Here is a 21,887-nt window from a genome sequence, read left to right on the forward strand (position 1 = left end):
TTTCTCCTTCACTTATAAAGCTTAGTTTGGCTGGATCTGAAATTCTGGTCTGGACATTCTTTTCTTTAAGAATGTTGAGGCCAGGCACAGTGGCTCACACCTGTAATCCCAGCACTTTGGGAGGCCGAGGTGGGTAGATCACCTGAGGTCAGGAGTTCAAGACAAACCTGACCAACAAGGTGAAACTCCATCTCTACTAAAAATACAAAAATTAGCTGGGTGTGATGGCAGGTGCCTGTAGCCCTGTAGTCCCAGCTACTTGGGAGGCTGAGAGGAGAAAATTGCTTGAACCCAGGAGGCAGAGGTTGCAGTGAGCTGAGATCGTGCCACTGCACTCCAGCCTGGGTGATGGAGTGAGACCCTGTCTCAAAAAAAAAAAAAAAAAAAAAAAAAAAAAGAATGTTGATTATTGGTCCCAATCTCTTCTGGTTTGTAGGATTTCCACTGAGAGGCCTACTGTTAGTCTCGTGGGGTTCCTTTTGTAGGTGACCTGGCCCTTCTCTCTGGCTGCCCTTAACATTTTTTCTTTTATTTCAACCTTGGAGAATCTGATGTGTGTTTTGGGGTTGGTCTTCTTGTGGAGTATCTTACTGGAGTTCTCTGCATTTTTTCAATTTCAACGTTGGTCTACCTTGCTAGGCTGGGGAAATTCTCCTAAATGATATCCTGAAGTATGTTTTCCAGCTTGGTTCTATTCTCCCCATCTCTTTCAGGTACCCCAATCAGCCATAGGTTTGGCTTTACATAATCCCATATTTCTCAGAGGTTTTCTCATTCCTTTTCATTCTTTTCTCCTCTATTCTTGTATGCCTGTCTTACTTCAGAAAGATAGTCTTCAAACTCTGAGATTCTTTTCTCCACTGGTCTATTCTGCTATTGATACTTGTGATTGCATTGTAAAGTTCTCATAGTGTGTTTTTCAGCTCCATCAGGTCTGTTATGTTCCTCTCTAAACTGGCTACTCTGGCTGTCAGCTCCTGCATTGTTTTACCATGATTCATAGCTTCCTTGCATTGGGTTACAACATGGTCCTTTAGCTCAGCAAAGTTTGTTATTACCGACTTTCAGAAGCCTAGTTCTGTCAATTCAGCCATCCTAGCCTCAGCCCAGTTTTGTGCCCTTGCTGGAGAGGTGTGCAGTCATTTGGAGGAGGAGAAGCACTCTGTCTTTTTGAGTTTTCAGCATTTTTGTGTTCAATCTGTCTCATCTTTATGGGCTTATCTACCTTTGATCTTTGAGGTTGCTGACCTTGAAATAGGTTTCTGTGGGGTCTTTTTTGTTGATGTTGTTGTTGTTTTCTGTTTGTTTGTTTTTCTTTTAACAGTCAGACAACTCTTCCATAGGGTTGCTGCAGTTTGCTGTGGGTCCACTCCAGACCCTAGTCACCTCGGTTTTTCTCATACCTAGTGGTATGCTCCAAAACATACCACCAGGTATGCAAAATAGCAAAGGTGGCAGCCTGCTCCCTCCTCTGGAGGCTCCATCCCAGGGGGATACTGACCTGTTGCTGGCCCAGACACACCTAGGCTGCAGACCCCTGTTGGGAGGTCTCAATCAGGAGGAATGGGATCAGGGACCTGCTTAAAGAAGCAGTCTGGCTGCCTTTTGGTAGAGCAGGTGTGCTGCATTGTGGGGGGACTGTTCCTTGTCCAGACTGGACTCTCCAAAGCCAGCATGCTGGAATTGCTGAGTCAACCAAACTGTAGAGATGGCAGCTGCCCCTCCTCCTGGGAGCTCCATCCCAGGGAGAAATCAGAGCTCTGTCTGTATAACCCTGGCTAGAGTGGCTGAAATCCCCGCAGGGAGGTCCTGCCCAATGAGGAGGAATGGATCTAGGTCCCGCTTAAAGAAGCAGCCTGGCCATGATCTGGCAAAGCAGCTGTGCTCTGTTGGGGGGCACCCTTCCTTGTCAGGACCATTTGGACTCTCCAAAGCCAGCAGGCTGGAACAACTGAGTCAACCAAACCACAGAGATGGCGGCTGCCCCTCCCTCTGGGAGCTCCATCGCCGGGAAAGATCAGAGCTCTGTCCATATAACTCTGGCTGGAGCAGTTGAAGCTCCCACAGGGAGATCCCACCCAGTGAGGAGGAATGAATCCAGGTCCTGCTTAAAGACGCAGTCTGGCCGGGCGTGGTGGCTCACGCCTGTAATCCTAGCACTTTGGAAAGCTGAGGCTAGTGGATTGCTTGAGCTCAGGAGTTTGAGACCAGCCTGGGCAACAGGGTGAAACCCCGTCTCTAACACACACACACACACACACACACACACACACACACACACACACACACAAGCTGGGCATGGTGATGTGTGTCTGTAGTCCCAGCTACTCCACTCACTTGGTCCTATTGTTTGACCCCATCCCTTCTCCCACGCACCCTTTGATCTCTTATTTCCTGGATCTGGTGTGGAGAGCGCCTCATCCTGGGAAACAGGGTGTGGGAGGCTGAGGTGGGAGGATTACTGGAGCTTAGGAGGCAGAGGTTGCAGTGAGCCGAGATTGCACCATTACACTACAGCCTGGGTGACAAAGTGAGACTCTATCTCCAAAAACAAAACCAAACAAGACAAAACAAGCAGTCTGGCCACCATCTGACAAAGCAGCTGTGCTGCGCTGGGAGGGACCTTTCCTTGTCTGGACTATTTGGACTCTCCAAAGCCGCAAGCTAGAATAGCTAAGTCAACTGAACCACAGAGATAATAGTCATGCTCCCGCTGGGAGCTCGATTCTATCTCAGGCGGACTCCAGCTTTTACTGTTGGCTGGCTGGCATGCCAAGTCAGTGGGTCTTACCTTGTGAGGTGCCGGGGAAGTGGGGCCTGCAGAAAGATGCTGCTTGGCTCCCTGGTTTCAGCTCTCTTCCTAGGGGTATGTGCAGATGGACCTCCCGCCTTGCCAGGGATCGCAGGGTTGGAGTATGTAAAACTGCCAGGTCTCTGCCGGGCGTGATGGCTCACGCCTGTAATCCCAGCACTTAGGGAGGCCGACACGGGCGGATCATGAGGTCAGGAGATCCAGCCCATCCTGGCTAACAAGGTGAAACCTCTTCTCTATTAAAAATACAAAAATTAGCCAGGCGTGGTGGCGGGCACCTATAGTCCCAGCTACTCGGGAGGCTGAGTCAGGAGAATGGCGGGAACCCGGGAGGCGGAGCTTGCAGTGAGCCGAGATCGCGCCACTGCACTCCAGCCTGGATGACAGAGCGAGACTCCGTCTCGAAAACAAACAAACAAGCAAAGAAACAAACTGCTGGGTCTCTGTGTGTGCCCCAGTGGCTGCTCTGCTAAGACTCCGCACAGCGCCGTGTGCTGGACCGAAGGCTCCGGTGGCATGGACTCACAAGGGGATCTCCTGTTCCATGGGTTGCAAAGACCTGTGCAGAAACGTGGTTTCCCGGGTGCGGTTGCCCAATTCCTCACCGCTTCTCTTGGCTAGAGGTGGGGGTTCATTCGGCTCTGTGCTGCTCCCAGGTGGGCAGTCGCCCCACCCTGCTTTTCTTTGTTTTCTGTGGGTCAAGTTGTTTGCCTAATTAGTCCCAAAGGGAGACCCTGGATATTTCAGTTGAAGGTGTTGTATTCACTCACACCTTTCACTCATTTCTATGAGTGCTGCAGACGGCTGCTGCTTCTGATCTGCCATCTTTTTCAGAAATTGCACATTTCTGAAAAGCTCCTGAGTATTCTTGATGCTACTGATCCACCTACCATATTTTAAGTTGCAAGGCTGAGAATGATTTCCTAAGTTCCTAGAAAAGGGGAATGATCGCTCACAAAGGGACTGTTAGATTGGAATTTTCCAATGCAATGTGCAATAACATTTGAATCCCACTCTGCCTTCCAAACTCACTTGAGTTAAACAAATCTTTTTTTCTCCTGTTTGAAATTAATACAACTAGCCTTTAGAGATTTCTGCCTTCTCTTTTTCCCTTTTTTTTTTTTCCTGCCTCACTTTTTGGGGGAATGACTTTTCCTGATTCCTAGGCTGCTGGACAGATCTTTCCACAAAGGGATTTGGGACATAAGGTGGGTTCCACGGCTGATGGATTGATTTCTTTTTTCGGATGATAGTTGAGTATGAAAACTGAGTTTCCAGCCCGAATGTTTTCCACAATAAACTTCTTCAATCATTGCTTGTGTGTATGAAGGGGTAGCTTATTTGTGAGGAAAGTTGCAGAGGCAAATGAAATGTAAGTGGTTATCTGGGAGTGTAGATCCTTTTGAGCTCTTCCCTGATTACTCAAACTTTAAAAGTTCCCATTTTTCATCCCATCATCTAGAGTATGTTTATTTTTAGGGTACCAGCATTAAGAGAGAGCAGTAATCATCCCAGGTTTATTTTCTACCACTACATAAGATAAAGACTCCCACAGTAATAAAAGCCTCTGTGTTTCCAACCTTGGCCGATTGTTTCTTGTTCTTTGCTGTCGATACTTTACAAATGAAGCAAAGCAACGTAAGAATCAAAGAAGGTAACCCTGTGTACCAAATCCATTCCTTTTCTTGTCAAGTGGCCTTGCCAACTTTTGAGCCTTTTCCTAAGGTGAGGTTAGGCCTTTGTTTTCTGAAACACCTTTTTTTTTTTTCTCTGAGAAGCATTATGCCTGAACCTGCCCTTGCTACTCTTCATTGTTTCTATAGCAACTACAGTGGAAAACTTTAATGGCATCTACAATCCAATGATATTGGGACATCATGATAATCAGCTCATATTGTTACGTAGAGTATTGATGAGTGACTCTTTCCCTCCTTCCGTTTCAAGGACAAATCAAGACAAAGTAGGCTTAAAACACACGGGGTACCACTGTGTTAAATATGAGGAAGGACTTGCAGTAGAGGAATGTGTGAATGAATGAGGGAGGTTTTGCATTTTTGTGGTGAATACTTTAAAGTAAGATATATCTAACTTCTTTTGATTGGTAGAATCAAATTGCTGACTGAAGATAAGGTGGTGATTAAGAAATGACTTCTTAATATCTCTGAAGCAATAATATCCAGAGCAGGATTTCAGTGTGACGTGTTCTTTAGAACATACTTTGTGTTCACTAGTGTGGTAGCTGCTGTGGGTCATATAAAAGGGATATACAATAGTCCTGAACTGAAAGAGTTCATCTTTATAGCTCTAAGAAAAAGAAAATGTAAGAATAAAGTTGAGCTTTTAGACCAAATTCAGGTGACAGAGAGGTCTGTTACTGAAGTCATTAAATTTCTTTATGTATTATTATTATTATTATTATTTTGAGACGGAGTCTCGCTCTGTTGCCCAGGCTGGAGTGCAGTGGCGCGATCTTGGCTCACTGCAATCTCCACCTCCCGGGTTCACGCCATTCTCCTGCCTCAGCTTCCTGAGTAGCTGGGACTACAGGCACCTGCCATCATGCCCAGCTTTTGTTTGTATTTTTAGTAGAGACGGAGTTTCACCGTGTTAGCCAGGATGGTCTTGATCTTCTGACCTCGTGATCTGGCTGCCTCGGCCTCCCAAAGTGCTGGGATTACAGGTGTAAGCCACTGTGCCCGGCCAAATTACTGTATTGTTATAGGACAGGAAAATAGGTGGAATTGCTTTATATGAAGGCATAAACTGGACCCATGTAATGCATACACTGTCCACTCCTGCCACAGGCTATGGGGTTGGCTAGGTGGGTCCCCTTCTGTTGGGAGCAGTATTGTCCTGTTATTCCAGAGTACTGGGCAAATATTACCATTTTCTATGTGTGCTAAGTACTGCCATAAACAACGTTATGTGAGACTCTGGAGGTACAGAAGCCCTTGACTGTTGCCCAAGTCTTCCCACAAACCTAGGGCAAGGATTATACATATCTTTGAATTCCTAAGGGTGGTGTATTGTTCTGGAAACAACAACAATAAAATGTTTCAAGGAGGAAGGAGTAATCAACTGTATCAAATGAGACTGATAAACCAAGTAAGATTAGGCCGGTAACCTGACCATTGGATTTAGTGACATGGAGATCACAGTGAAACTTGCTAAGTTGTTTTGGTGAAGTGGTCGGCACAAAAGGTTTGAGGAGTGGATGAAATAGTGAATGGGAAAAGGAGAATTGGAGATAGTGCTATAGATGACTCTTCTGAGGAACTCTGCTACAAAAGGGAGTAGAGAAATGATGCAGCAAATGGATTAGGGTGTAAGGCCAACAAGTTTTTTTTTTCTCTCTTTTTTTTTTTTTTTGAGACAGAGTCTCGTCGCCCGGGCTGGAGTGCAGTGGCCCGATCTCAGCTCACTGCAAGCTCCGCCTCCCGGGTTTACGCCATTCTCCTGCCTCAGCCACCCGAATAGCTGGGACTACAGGCGCCCGCCACCTCGCCCGGCTAGTTTTTTGTATTTTTTTAGTAGAGACGGGGTTTCACCGTGTTAGCCAGGATGGTCTCGATCTCCTGACCTCGGGATCCGCCCGCCTCGGCCTCCCAAAGTGCTGGGATTACAGGCTTGAGCCACCGCGCCCGGCCCTCATTTTTTTTAAAGGGCGAAAATATAGCATGCTTGTATGCTAATGTGAATGACTCATTAGAAGGTAAAAACTGATGTGCAGGGGAGAGTGGGAGCATTTGCTGGAAAGATGTCCCCAAGTAGGTGAGCACGGATAAGATCTAGTGCAGTAATAGAAGCCTTGGCCTTGCACTGGGGCAGAGACCCCTCTATACTAACGGGAAGGAAGGCAGCAGAGAATATATGTACAGATACAGGTAGGCTGGGAGTTGTAGTAATGGCAACACTGGAAATCCTTTTCCGGTTGCTTCCATTTCTTCATGAAATAGAAAGCAAAGTCAGCAGCTGAGAGTGAGGGTGGAAGGAGAGAGGAGAAGCTATTGTCATGTATTCTGTATTTTAGGAGTTTGCTCCATTCATTTCCAGGAGTTCTCTAATCATGACTCCAGCCCTTCAAGTCAAAGTACCTTTATGACCTGGTAAGCTCTTCACTTTCCCTTTCTCCACCAGAGTACAGGCTGTGGATTCTGGGCTGAAAGAATAGCTCATGCCAGAGTCCCTCCCCAACTGTAGCTGGTGAGCACCCTCAGTAGTAGATGGAGCTGTTCAAAACAACATAGTAAATGAAGACATCCTTCTGAGAAACTTATGTGTTTTCCAGCGTGCATTGTTTATATATTAAGCGTGAGAAACTAGTTAAACTATAGAAAATCTGCTTGCCTATGAAGAGAAGAATCAGGAAGATGTACTTTTTCCACAAACTTTATATTTGCAAGAGGACAGCGCATTTTTTTCTAAGTCCTATCATAACATCTACTTTTCATCAATCAGTGAGAGCCTACGAAATCCAGAGTCTTTTTTTTTTTTCTTTTTGAGATGGAGTCTTACACTGTCACCCAGGTTGTAGTGCAGTGGCGCCATCTCGGCTCACTGCAAGCGCCGCCTCCTGGGTTCACGCTATTCTCCTGCCTCAGCCTCCCGAGTAGCTGGAACTACAGGCGTCTGCCACCATGCCCAGCTAATTTTTTTTTTTTTTTTTTTTTTTTTTTTTTTTAGTAGAGACAGGGTTTCACCATGTTAGCCAGGATGGTCTTGATCTCCTGACCTGGTGATCCACCCACCTCGGCCTCCCAAAGTGCTGGGATTACAGGCATGAGCCACCATGCCCGGCCAATCCATAGTCTTAGACTAGGAATTACTGAGTTTCTTGTGATGTTTGAAGGCTCAGATGCTACCTTGACACAGTAGCTGAGGATGCATCAGAATCACTTGGCAGGTTTATTAAAACACAGATTGCTGGGCCTCATCCCCAGAGTTCTAATTCTGAATTTGCATTTCTAACAAGTTCCGAGGTGATGCTGTTTCTGGCCCACATTTTGAGAACAACTACCTTAAGGAATTGGCTACCATTTTATTTAAAAAATAACTTAGGTTGCTGGGCGTGATGGCTCACGCCTGTAATCCTAGCACTTTGGGAGGCTGAGGCGGGCGGATCACCTGAGGTCGGGAGTTTGAGACCAGCCTGACCAACATGGAGAAACCCCGTCCCTATTAAAAATACAAAAAAAATTAGCCAGGTGTGGTGGTGCATGCCTGTAATCCCAGCTACTTGGGAAGCTGAGGCAGGAGAATAGCTTGAACCCGGGAGGCGGAGGTCGTGGTGAGCCGAGATTGCGCCATTGTACTCCAGCCTGGGCAATGAGTGTGAAATTCCATCTAAAAAAAAAAAAAAAAAAAAAGCCAAAAACAAAAAACAACTTAGGTCATATATGTGTTAAAAATATGCAAAAAGTACAGTTTCATTTCTAAGGAGCTACCTATATAATTCAGCACTTTGTTTTTGATACTCGTGAATTCTCATGAGTCCTACCTAAGGGAAAACTGAATTTTTTATTCATGCAATGGCATATGTTTAAAATCAGGACTATCAAGTAAAAGCAATACCAGAAAATATTCCTTCCCTTTGTTATTTATGCAATCCAAAGGTCTCTGGTTGCTCAAAATGCAGGAGGTACTTGTGTGGTATTTTTAAACCTTAATAACACATTTTTGGATCAGAATCACACTAGGACAGTATATATATACCATATCCTTGTTAAAAGAACTTTGGCTAGTTGTGTCTGCTAATTAGGAAGTGCTAGAAGGGGGAACCTCAGAATTTTCCATATCCTAAACACTCTTGGTTGAATTGAGAAAAACAAAATAAGCCTTGAATGAATAGATGGAGAGTAACATAGCCCCCGGACTTCTTAGGGCATCTGCAGAATAGACTCACAGGCATGGATTCTGGAACTAGACTGTACTGGTATAAATCCCAGTTCTGTTACTTATTAGCTTGAGCAAATTATTTAACTTTTTTGCAACTCAGTTTTCTTATCTGTAAAATCAAATAATAATAGTGTTTATTTCATAGGAATATTTTGAAGATTTAATGAGTTAGCATGTGGAAAGTGCTTAGAATAGTATCAGGTGCAAAATAAATGTTAAAAAAATCTTAGCACCATCCACAAACAAATCTATCTCTAAAACGGCATACCTTTCAAAAGTGTTACTGAGTCTTAACACTGACCAGTTGAAAGTAGCAAGCATAGTGAATGTGCCCTAATAACACTGGCTTAATCTGAAAGCCACTGATCTTTTCTACCTCATAATTTTGGAGGCTTCTTAAGGGATATTTATATAGTTCCTTCAAGCCCTATTTCCCACTGGTCTTGTCTGTCACCACACTGGAGATGCACATATTAATCTCATACCAGACATTTGCCCACATCAGGGTTTCTCAGTGTTGGCAAATTTAGGGCTGGATAAATTTTTGGATAAATTACATCGGTAGCTCCTTAGATATTAAAATGTACCTTTTGCACCCATCTGTCTGTGCTAGTGGTTTTCATCCAGGGTGATTGCATCTCAGGGAACATTTGGCAATGTCTTTTCGGTTGTCTTAATAAGGGGGAGAGGGGTTGATACTGGCATCTAGTGGGTAGAGGCCAGGGATGCTGTTAAATATTGTACAATGCACAGGATAAGCTACCACCACAAAATTTTATCCAGCCCTAAATGTGCCAACATTGAGAAAGTCCGATTTGTGCAAATATCTAGTTTGAGATTAATGTGTGAATCTCCAACTTGGTAAGACCCCACACCAGTGATGTGCTGGTAGATATTTAACCACATTGTGCCATGCCCCTTCCCCACTGCTATGGTCTAAATGTTCATCTCCCTCAAAATTCATATGTTGAAATCTTTTTTTTTTTTGAGATAGTCTTGTTCTGTTGCCCATGCACGATCATAGCTCACTACAGCCTCAACCTCCTGGGCTCAAATGATTCTCTATCTCAGCCTCCCAAGTAGTGGAACTATAGGCGTACACCACCATGCCCAGCTAATTTTTGTAGAAATGGGGTTTTACCATGTTGCCCAGGCTGGTCTCGAACTCATGGCTCAGGCAATCCACCTGCCACAGCCTCCCCAAATGCTGGGATTACGGGCATGAGCCATGCACCTGGCCTGTAACCGTGTAATCTTGGAAGTTACTTAACGTCTTAGATCCCTGATCTGTAAAATGGGGACAACACTAGCTTACCTTGTAGGGCAGCTATTAGTCTCAAATGAAGTGATATGAGAAGCATGTAGAATAGTGTTTGGTGCATATAAGTGCTCTACAAGTGTTATCATTTTTAAGACTGTTTCTCTGGAGTTGACAATCCTTCAATAGTTCCCTCTGTCTGGAAGGCTCCCCTACTCCCATTTACCAACCAGGCAAACTCCCACTCAACCATTAGGCTTAGTCCGGGGTCTATTTCTCATGAAGCCTTGGATAACGCGTTTAAACATAATTCAACTTTGCTTCTTTTGGCCTTGACCTTGAATCTCTCAGTGCACTCAGCAACACTGCACTGTACTGTAATCATCTGCTCACATAACTAGATTATCTTCCTTGTGGGCAGTGAGCTACCTGAGGGCAGGGGCAAGGTTTTTTTTGTTTGTTTTTGTTTTTAATTTCAGGACATAGCACTGTGCCTGATGCAGAGTAGGCAATTAGAAGCAATGAAAGCTGGGCACGGTGGCTCACGCCTGTAATCCCAGCACTTTGGGAGGCCAAGGCGGGCGGATCACAAGGTCAGGAGATTGAGACCATCCTGGCTAACATGGTGAAACCCTTTCTCTACCAAAAATACAAAAAATTAGCAGGGCGCTGTGGCGTGCACCTGTAGTCCCAGCTACTCAGGAGGCTGAGGCAGGAAAATGGCGCGAACCCGGGAGGCGGAGCTTGCAGTGAGCCGAGATGGCGCCACTGCACTCCAGCCTGGGAGACAGAGCAAGACTCTATAGCAAAAAAAAAAAAAAAAAGAAAAAAGGAAAAAGAAAAAAAAAAGTATTAACTATGTATGTATATAGGAAAGAACCAGAAAGTACTGAGAGGGAAGAAAACACTTGTTCTAGTAGGCTGACATTTTAGCCCTTGCTTTCATTATTTTCATGTGGTTTCAGTCCCAAGTTAAAAACTGCTTCCATGCATCTGTGTAACCAACTGTTCCCCTTCATTTTTTTTTTCCTTGGTTGAAAGGAGGGACTGGAGTGAGACCGCCTTAGAATGCCAGTTCCACCACTACCTAGTTGTTCACTTTAGGCAAGTTATTTTAACCTTTCCAAGGCTGTTACCTTACTGCAGAATAAGGATAACAGTCATCCCTACCTCATAGAGCTGTTACGAAAATGAAATACTCATGTGCTCAATAAATGTCAGCTATAGTAGTCATTTCTACAGATATTCTGCTGAGGACCTTGACGCCCTTCTAGCCATCTCCCAGTTTCGCACTGTTCCTTCTCCCACGTGCTGTAGTCCACCTCTCACCAGACACCAACTGTCTTTACATCCACACCTCCCCCTGACTTCGGTATAGTTTTAAAATGATACACATTCATTCCTGAAAATTAGATTAAACGGAGGAAAAAAATTAACTCACTGGAAATCTGAGCAGTTAACCACTAACATTTTAGTATATATTTGTATAGACCTTTTCTTATGCAAATACACACATTTAATCTTTTTTATCCGAAAGTTCACATTATACAAATTTTATTGTATGAGTCGTCCTTGCACTTAACACCGTCCCTCCCCTCCAAGTATCTCTGCTGCCTTGAGAACCCCCCTGCCCCGCTGCAGACCCCCACCACTTCCAGCTCCCATCGGTCTGGCCTTCCCGCGATCCCGGTTCCGGCCCCACCTGCGGGACCCCGGCCGCCCCGCCCCGCCGCGGCCGGCCTCGATCCCTGGCCCCGCACCCCGCGGCTCGCTGCTACCGGGCGCCGTTCGCTCACGGCTCCTCCGTGCGGCCCGCTTCCGGTGGGGCCAGGGCGTCTCCGCCGCGGCTCGGCTCCCGCGCGCTCAGCACCGCCGGCGGCGGCCAGATGCAGGCGGAGCGAGGAGCTCGGGGAGGCCGCGGGCGGCGGCCCGGCCGCGGGCGGCCTGGCGGAGACCGCCACAGCGAGCGGCCCGGGGCGGCAGCAGCGGTAGCCAGAGGCGGCGGCGGGGACGGAGGCGGACGCCGGGGCCGGGGCCGTGGCCGGGGCTTCCGCGGCGCTCGCGGAGGCCGAGGAGGAGGAGGCGCCCCGCGAGGCAGCCGCCGGGAGCCGGGAGGCCGGGGCGCAGGGACCAGCGCGCCGGTAAGAGGCGACGGCTGGTGGGGCTGGGACCGCATGTAACTGGGACAACTGGGGCTGAGGCCGCCAGTCAAGAGCCGCAAGAGAGCGTGCCAGGCGCGCGCCAGACGGGCGCCTGCGGCGGCGGCGCCTGCGCGGGACGGGCGGATGGTGGCGGGGGCGCGCCTGGGTGTGCTCTTGCCTCCCCTCGTGGCTTCCGGGCCCGCTGGCGCGAGACGGTGGAGTGGGAGGGTTTCCCAGCCTGCCCCAGGGTCCGGGTTGGGAACCCAGAGGACAAGGCCGCGTGTCGGGGCTGCAGGTCTCGGCGGCCCGTGGCCGGCTGGGGTGTGTGTACATTACCTCTGTGGGACCGAGGCGCGGCCAGGACGCGATCCCTCGGCAGCCTTTACTCTATGGGCACGCTCCTGTTATTAGGAGAGAAGGGATTTTTTGCTCTGTTTTGTTCACTAGCTGTGCAATGCCTAGTACATAGTAGGTTCATAATAAAAAGTTTGTTGAATGAAAGAATGACCCCTACGACTGGACTCTAGTATTTAGGAGCGGGACCAGATGCAGAGTTCTTTGTAATAGCGTAGTTCTCTTTTATCATACCTATATGTGTAGAAATCAGGGAGCACTGGCCTTTGTCGTTTTGAATTTCCAATTTATAAATGAGCAGTCAAGTTCTGAGTTTTAATAGCAATATCATCGGTCTTATTGACACAGTCATAGAAGGAAAGTTTTCGGAGATTGGAGCAGGGGATGATATATATGGGGGCATTAATCATAGGTAAGGGAGTTAAGGACTGTCTTTTTATGAGTTGTTCTGTTTCCTTAACATCTGTAGGACAAGACCATCTTTATATTCTGCATTCTTATGCACACAGATTTAAAAAATGCTTTTCTGAATGAGGCAAAATTTGCTCTTACTGACGTATTTACAGTATCTCAGGGGCATAGCAGGTAAGATATCCCTAAAGAGAGTGGTTGTATACAGCAATACAGAGCTGAAAAAATATAAAACTTAAATTTAAATGTAACAAACTTAAATCTTGTTAGGATTAAGGTAGGTAATAGGCAAAACTTGAATGAGATATAAAAACATTTTTAGGGTCAGTTTACCTGGTGTAAACTGACGGAAACTAAGGAAATGACCGAAACTAAGACCAACCTAGTGGCCACTATATATCACATTTTGTTCTTATAACTGTATTATATATATGTAATATATATGTAATGTAGAATTATGTTATATAATAGTATGTAATTATATATTAAATACAATGTTATATATTATTTATATATACATATATATATATAGAGAGAGAGAGTAATCTTTATTTTTACAGGTTAATTGACTTGCCTAAGGTTTCACAGCTAGTGGCAGAGCTGGGATTTATATCAAGCTGCCGTTGAGTCAACTCTATTTTATCTCTTACTTTTTTGTGAACCAATCACCACTTTACTGAGAACAAAGTAGACATTTCCTTGGCTGCAGAGATCGTGCTTTGAGAGCAATTGTAGTCATGGTACCTTTGGTATTAACTATGGTGTCTGGCGCACAGGACTTTGCTAATAAGCGTCTTTAAGTTGAATTGAGTGAGTGAAGGTGCTTCTGTTTTCTTAATCTCTGTTGAATTAAATTGGGTGAAATGATGGTATACCTTTTTTTTTTTTTTTTTTTTGAGACGGAGTTTCACTCTTGTCGCCCAGGCGGGAGTGCAATGGCATGATCTTGGCTCACTGCAACCTCCGCCTCCTGGGTTCAAGCAATTCTCCTGCTCCAGCCTCCTGAGTAGCTGGGATTACAGGCATGAGCCACCTTGCCCGGCTAATTTTGTATTTTTAGTAGAGATGGGGTTTCGCCATGTTGGTCAGGCTGGTCTTGAACTCCTGACCTCAGGTGATCCACCTGCCTCTGCCTCCCAAGGTGCTGGGATTACAGGCATGACCCACTGTGCCTGGCCATGATGGTATATCATTAAAGAGAAAGAATAATCCAAGACTTTAAAAAATGTAAGCTAGTATTGTAACACATTCTGTTAAAATTTTAGGCTTTTTCTTTTGTTGAGTTGGTCTTATCCCTTCATCATCATGTTTTCAGCCAAAGCTGGAGGAAGGGATGTTGGGCAGATTGTTTCTTAATTTTGGTTTGGATTGGTCATCTCTAAGTTCCTTCCATTTCTCAGATTCTGAAGTACCGTTTGTATTTAGTCTTGCTAGGACACCATTTTTGGTGCTTAACGATTACATGAGACAAGATTGACTTTGCTGCAGCCTTCTTGTTCTCATATCCCATGGTGCATTTGTGCCCCAAGGAGAGAGTAACTGAAATGATCAGAAGAAAAAAAAAATCATAACAGACTCCCAGCCATATGAAGACCAGTTGCCCACCTTCGGAAACCAATTTGTGTACACCTTTGCTTTCTATTTTGGACCACTGCGTATAAATGGAAAACAAAATCAAACTAACCAACTTCTAGATAGCTATATAATACTCCAAGATAACTTAGTTGAGTACTAAGTTGAGTACATCTCTTAGTCTCTTGCTCCTAAGTCATTCCTTCTGTAAATGGTCTGAGCTCTAAGCTCACCGATTATGAGTGAGCATAATTCTCTTCGCAGAATACTCACTAGAAGCATTATTGTACTAGATACAATGATTATGGAAAAAAAAAAAACTGGCTCGAGTGTGGTGGCTCACGCTTGTAATCCCAGCACTTTGGGAGGCTGAGGTGGGTAGGTCACTTGAGCCTGGGAGTTCAAGACCAGACTGGGCAACATAACGATATCCCCGTCTCTATAAAAAAGATACAAAAACTGCCGAGCATGGTGGAGTGCGTCTGTAGTCCCTGCTGCAAGGGAGGCTGAAGCAGCAGGATTGTTTGAGTCCTGGAGGTGGAGGCTGTGGTGAGCTGTGATCGTGCCACTGCACTCCAGCCTGGGCAATAGAGTGAGACTCTATCTCAACTAACTTGCTAACTAAATGAATAAATAATGCCCCCCATCACTCCTGCCAGTACTAGAATTGTTTAGTATTTAGCTTTGTGATGGTTTGTTAGCAGAGAGGAAGACAAGGCCTGTTGGCAGTCTTTGGAATTTTTTTTCTTTTTTCCTTCCTGTAGTAATAACAGTAATTCACATTTGTTGAGTACTTAATGTGAGATGAGACAGCTGAGGCACCGTTAAATAAGTCACGGTTAGGAGAGGTGAAATAACTTTTTAATATCACTCAACCAGAAAATTGCTGAGCCTGGATTCCACCCCAGCATTTTCACCCAGAGCCTGTTCTTTCGACGGCTGCTCTAAACTGCTCCTGGAATGACTTTGAGATTTGAAAAAGGGTTGTGTGGAGGACTGTTGAGTGATCTTTCACATGCCTGATTTTTTTTTTAAACTGATGTTTTAGTATGGTTATAAGGTTTTAAGGTAATATTGGTACCATCTTCAGTTATTGTGGGTGTTAGCAGACCTGTTCCTTCTTGCTCCGTATTTATATTGCAGCTTTTCATATTCCTTTTAAAATGACTTACATTCAATAAAAGATGAGACTGCTGTTTATAGTTGTACTAAAAAGTAGAATCTGGAGGCATTTTATTCTTTTTTTTTTTTTTTTTTGAGACGGAGTCTTGCTCTGTCACCCAGGCTGGAGTGCAGTGGCCGGATCTCAGCTCACTGCAAGCTCCGCCTCCCGGGTTTAGGCCATTCTCCTGCCTCAGCCTCCCGAGTAGCTGGGACTACAGGCGCCCGCCACCTCGCCCGGCTAGTTTTTTGTATTTTTAGTAGAGACGGGGTTTCACCGTGTTAGCCAGGATGGTCTTGAACTCCTGACCTCGTGATCCGCCCGTCTCGGCCTCCCAAAGTGCTGGGATTACAGGCTTGAGCCACCGCGCCCGGCCTGGAGGCATTTTATTCTGATCAAACTTTTGCTTTATAAATAAAGCCTGAGTAGTGATTAATACCAGATGCCTTTGACGTTTTCATTTCACTTGGTAAAAGGGAAATCTGTAATTTTCTATTCAAGTTTTGTGTGAACCTGAAGGGAAGAAATGGTGTCAGGTCAGTTACAGGCAGGTGTCTAAGGCCTTGCTCCTTCATTGTTGCTCAGAGTAGCCACCAGCAACGTGTCAGCCAGCTAGAGACTGAGAGCCTGTTAAAGCTCAAACTGAAATGACAGCCTCTAGACTTTATTTTCCTTTTTTTCCAGAAAGCCTGAAGCAAATTTGGTTAGAAACTGAACTGTGCTTAAGTGTCCCAACAGAAGATTGCTTTAAGATTAGCTCTTGGTAATCCCGGAAATTGACCTTTCCTCTTGCTGCAAACCATTGCTCACACACTGTAATTATTTTGGCATCCCTATCCTTGTTAACATACTCTGTTTTTAAGTTTCTTTTCTCCCTGACACTATTTCACTTACATATTTTCAAGATCAACACAGACAAGTGAATTTTTTGCTTGTATTCTGCCTATAAAATTTTTGGGAAACCATGTACAATGTACTTTAAAGTTTATATCTAACACATTTTTATCAATGGATCAGAGAATTTCAAAATATAAAATTTCCAAAATATTGTATATTTGACATTTTAAATAAAACTCACACAATTTTTATAAATTGATTTTTTTTTTTTTTTTTTAAAAAGAAACTGGGTCTCTCTTTGTTGCTCAGACTGGAGTGCAGTAGTGTGAACAAAGCTCACTGCTGCCTTCACCTGCTGTACTCAAGGGATCCTCCTACCTCAGCCTCCTGAGTAGGTGGGAGTACAGGCGTGAACCATAACACCCAACTAATATTTTTGTATTTTGTAGAGATGGTCTCGCTGTCTTGTCCAGGCTGGTCTTAAACTCCTGGGCCCAAGGAATCCTCCCGCCTCAGCCACCCAAAGTGCTGGGGTTACAGATGTGAGTCACCACACTTGGCTATGGATGGATTTTAAATACTAGAGTGATTTGATATTTGCCTTTATCCATTTAAAAATCACATTAATAAACTCTTTAGGCTGGGTGTGGTGGCTCACGCCTGTAATCCCAGCACTTTGGGAGGCCGTGGTGTGTGGATCATGAGGTCAAGAGATGGAGAACATCCTGGCCAACATGGTGAAACCCTGTATCTACTAAAAATACAAAAGTTAGCTGGGCATGGTGGCACGTGCCTGTAGTTCCAGCTACTTGGGAGGCTGAGGTGGGAGAATCGCTTGAACCTGGGAGGTGGAGATTGCAGTGAGCCGAGATCACGCCACTGCACTCTACCCTGGAGACAGAGTGAGACTCTGTCTCAAAACAAAAAACAAAACCCAACTCTTTAGTAGTGTGAAGATTTCCATTGTTTCTTATTCTATTTTACTTGTATTCTAATTCCCCATCTCCCCACAGACACTTATTCAACAGAATATATTTTCATACTTGAAAATCTTTTAGTGGTTACCATTTCATGTTTTCCTGTAATAAATGTTGACTTAAAAATGTTATGTAACTCTACAGGCTTGGGTGCTATTTTTTCTTTTAGACTGAATTAGATTACATTGATTAATATATGCAGTTATTTTGATTTGCAAATGTTTTTTTGAGATGGAGTCTCGCTCTGTCACCCAGGCTGGAGTGCAGTGGCATGATCTCGGCTCACTGCAATCTCCGCCTCCTGGGTTCAAGCAATTCTCCTGCCTCAGCCTCCTGAGTAGCTGGGACTACAGGTGCACGCTGCCTCGCCTGGCTAATTTTTTGTATTTTAGTAGAGATGGGGTTTCACCGTGTTGCTCAGGCTGGTTTTGAACTCCTGAGCTCAGGCAGTCCGCCTGCCTCTGCCTTGTGAGGTGCTAGGATTACAGGCGTGAGCCACCATTCCCAGCCTTGCAGTTGTTAAACATAAAGGTAAAACTTCATTGTAAACAAGTCTCATTTTCCCTAATGAGTTTGAGTATCCATGGATGAACATTACTTATTACCTGCATGAGATAGGATTCAGTGTCAATTCTTTTCTCAATTTTTATTTTATAGATGTAAGGATTGAGAAACATTGTTCACATCAATAGGTAGATGGGAATGTTGGAGTTTTGCCATATCAGTGTCACTCAGTTCATTAAATATCTCTACTTATATACCAAAAAATTATTTTTAGAGTATTTTAAGAATCTGTCAAGTGATCACTATATTAGGTTCTCCATCACTTTGGTTGAAAGCAAAGAATTGGAACTACCTGATTTGCAGAGTACATTTTACATGTTCTTTAGAATTACACTTCCTCAACATCTATATTTAAAATTGTCCTATTGTTGGGGCTTGGGGAATACAGCCAGGTTGAGAATGGCTGAGAAGGAGTTGTGCTGTCTTCAGGTGTGTTCTAGGGTGGACTGCTTTTGGGAAAGACCGTGGATCTTGAATATCTGGAAGTTGATTCCCTGAAAAACATGCTGCTCATATACTCCTTGGAAAATCTTTCTGAACCCCTAGGTATGTGCACACTCGTTTTGAGGACAGATAAGATCATAGCACCTTTGTTTCTTATAAGGTAAGATGGTTCATTGCATGAATTCATTCAGAGCTTTTTTGTTTTCTGGCTAGCCATCATTTGCAGAATATGGTTTCCAGGTTTCGTCGTTCTTTTCTTTTTCTTTCTTTCTTTCTTTCTTTTTTTTTTTTTTTTTTGAGACAGTCTCCCTCTGTCGTCCAGGCTGGAGTGCAGTGGCGCGATCTCGGCTCACTGCAAGCTCCGCCTCCCAGGCTCACGCCGTTCTCCTGCCTCAGCCTCCCGAGTAGCTGGGACTACAGGTGCCCGCCACCGCATCCGGCTCGTTTTTTTTGTATTTTTAGTAGAGACGGGGTTTTACCCTGTTAGCCAGGATGGTCTGGATCTCCTGACTTTGTGATCCGCCCGCCTCAGCCTCCCAAAGTGCTGGGATTACAGGCGTGAGCCACCGCGCCTGGCCACTTTTGTCATTCTTAATAGTGTTACTGCGTTTGTTTTAAACCGCTGCTAGGATGGAAATAGCTCGCTCATGAGTCAATACCACTGGCGTATGTTTTCTGGAAGAGTAGTACTAAGCCATTGTTGGTTTTCTCATTTTTTTTTCCAGAAAAAGTAGTGATTACTTTTTACAGCACTGGGCAAGTGAGCTCGAGAGAGGTTACGTAGGTCATTTGATCCTAACCACACCATAGCATGACTTAACTAGCCTTTTTCTAGAAATTAAGTGGTTGCAAAGGTGTTTTCTATTCAGATGTCACTATTTCCTGATGCACTTTGAAGTATCAAAGGGAGCAATAAAGACCATAGTGACACATCATAATTTCTATTTTATAGAAGCTACTGACTAACTTATTACGGCACTGGATTAGTTCTCTTTGAATTATTTTTTTTCTTTTGTTAGAAGCCGTGTGTGTGTGTATGTGTGTGTTGAGGTGCCAGGAATAAATACTTTAATAGTTTTTCTCTTGGATGGAAATAGTTAACAGCTTTGTTAGTCTGAAAATTTTCTATAAAGGTGTCATGGGGCAGTGCATGGATAATGGTTATGGACAATATTTCACTTTTGAGTGGGTTTTGTCAAAGGATGCTGAAAAGCAATACTAACTGATGTGTGTGTTTTACCTTGATGCTGCTAGGATGCTGTTGTTATAATTTGACCAGCCTGATTTTGTAAGCCTTAAATTGCTTAAAAGACAATTCCTGTGAAAACAACACTGCCAAGGATGCGGTTTCCTACCACCCATATCACATCATTGGTGTGTGTGCAAACAGAGCAACAATCAAAAAATATATAGGAGATTGATAGAATGCATTCCCTGTTGTAAAAACTTAATTCTACCTTTGAGTCCTCGTGCCATTAAGGACTGATACAAATCTGTCTCATCCATATATCTTTAGTACCAAGTCAAACTTACATTGAGGTATAGCAAACATTTTAATATTAATCTAAGCAGGCCGGGTGCGGTGGCTCATGCCCATAATCCCAGTACTTTGGGAGACCGAGGCAGGCGGATCACCTGAGGTCAGGAGTTCGAGACCAGCCTCACCAATATGATGAAACCCTGTCACTATTAGAAATTCAAAAATTAGCCAGGTCTGGTGGCATGTGCCTGTAATCCCAGCTACTCGGGAGGCTGAGACAGGAGAATCGCTTGAACCCGGAAGGTGGAGGTTGCAGTGAGCCAAGATCGCACCATTGCACTCCAGCCTGGGCAACAAGAGCAAAACTCTGTCTCAAAAAGACAAATTAACCTAAGCAAAGCATAATTGGGATAATAGGCTGTTACAAAAAATCTCATATGTATTCTTTTGGATTATCATTATCAGTGTTGTGATTCTTCTATTTCTGTATTTAACTGTGTCAAGTTACTGACATCGAGAGTTTGTTAATAGATTTATATTCTGTGAAACAAATACAGTCATCTATTTTGGATTTCTATAATTTCTGGCTTGAAAGGACCATTCACAGTTACATTTGGGGAAAATTAAAAAATATTTAGGCCAGGTATAGTGGCTCATACCTGTAATCCCAGCACTTTGGGAGGGTGAGGTGGGAGGATTGCTTAAGGCCAGGATTTCAAGACCAGCCTGGGCAACAAAGCAAGATCCCTGTCAACAACAACAACAAAAAATTTAGCCAAGCAACAACAACAAAAAATTTAGCCGCCTGTATTCCCACCTACTCAGGAGGCCGAGGCAGGAAGATTTTTAACCCAGGAATTGGAGGTTGCAGTGAGCTATGATCACACCACTGCTCTCTAGCCTGGGTGACAGCTGAGACTGTGTCTCAACAAAACCCCCCAAACCAGGCCGGGCGTAGTGGCTCATGCCTGTAATCCCAGCATTTTGGGAGGCTGAGGCAGGCGGATCACGAGGTCAGCCTAACACAGTGAAACCTCATCTCTACTAAAAATACAAAAAAATTAGCCGGGAGAGGTGGCGGGCACCTGTAGTCCCAGCTCGGGAGGCTGAGGCAGGAGAATGATGTGAACCCGGGAGGCGGAGCTTGCAGTGAGGCGAGATCACGCCACCGCACTCCAGCCTGGGTGACAGAGCGAGACTCCGTCTCAAACAAAACAAAACGAAAGAAGAAAACCCCCAAAAACCTAGTATTCTCAAAGAGTTTCATGAAATGTGAATTTTATTTACATAGTGGATTTGGAATTCATAGTTCTTCTTTTGAGATGAAGTCTCACTCTGTCTCACTCTGTCACCCAGGCTGGAGGGCAGTGGCGTTATCTTAGCTCCCTGCAACCTCTGCCTTCTGGGTTCAAGAGATTCTCCTGCCTCAGCCTCCCAAGTAGCTGGGATTACAGACATGTGCCACCATGCCTGGCTAATTTTTGTATTTTTAGTAGAGATGGGGTTGTACCATGTTGGCCAGGCTGGTCTCGAACTCCTGACCTCAAGTGATCTGCCTGCCTTGGCCTCCCAAAGTGCTGAGATTACAGGTGTGAGCCACCATGCCCAGTTTGGAATTTATAGTTCTATTGTGAATCTAGAGTTCACATTCTTGTGAGCTGGCTTCATGATATTGAGGACTAGAATGTTTCAACATCATTTTTTCCTTTTATTACAAGGTTGATAATAAAATAGAGTGTCTCTGTTCAATATTTGGGCTAATTAAATATTAGTCTTATATTATTGAAGAAGTCTTAATCCCTGTTACAGATACATTACACTTCAAGTCCTTCCAAGGAAGTTATGATTTTTCTGGGAGCAAACCTTGTTGAAAAAATGAGTATTGTTCTAAAGACAAAGCTTGGCTTCCTATTTTCCCTTAGTGTTCTTCACTCCATTCCCAAGTATTATGTTTTGTTTTGCTGCTTCTTTTCTATTTAA

General features: G+C 44.5%; 2 protein-coding genes across 3 annotated transcripts in view; one reads left to right on the forward strand and one right to left on the reverse strand.

Annotated features, from left to right (window-relative positions):
• Nucleotides 1-21,887, forward strand: part of LOC105463654 (apoptosis and caspase activation inhibitor) — a 236,116-nt gene that overhangs the window by 29,470 nt on the left and 184,759 nt on the right. Inside the window, exon 1 of one of the 2 annotated variants that reach the window (XM_011710858.3) lies at nucleotides 11,693-12,106. The exons of the other annotated variant lie outside the window; for it this stretch is intronic. Within the exon in view, the coding sequence (XP_011709160.2) occupies nucleotides 11,852-12,106 (255 nt within the window). The 5' untranslated portion in view covers nucleotides 11,693-11,851. Of the gene's footprint in view, nucleotides 1-11,692; nucleotides 12,107-21,887 lie in introns of those variants that run through there. 2 annotated transcript variants of the gene reach the window in all.
• LOC105463652 (cholinergic receptor muscarinic 5) overlaps nucleotides 1-21,887 on the reverse strand; it is a 98,859-nt gene that overhangs the window by 12,031 nt on the left and 64,941 nt on the right. The window lies entirely within an intron of this gene.

Source organism: Macaca nemestrina, chromosome 7, assembly GCF_043159975.1.
Source record: "Macaca nemestrina isolate mMacNem1 chromosome 7, mMacNem.hap1, whole genome shotgun sequence".
NCBI lineage: Eukaryota > Metazoa > Chordata > Mammalia > Primates > Cercopithecidae > Macaca > Macaca nemestrina.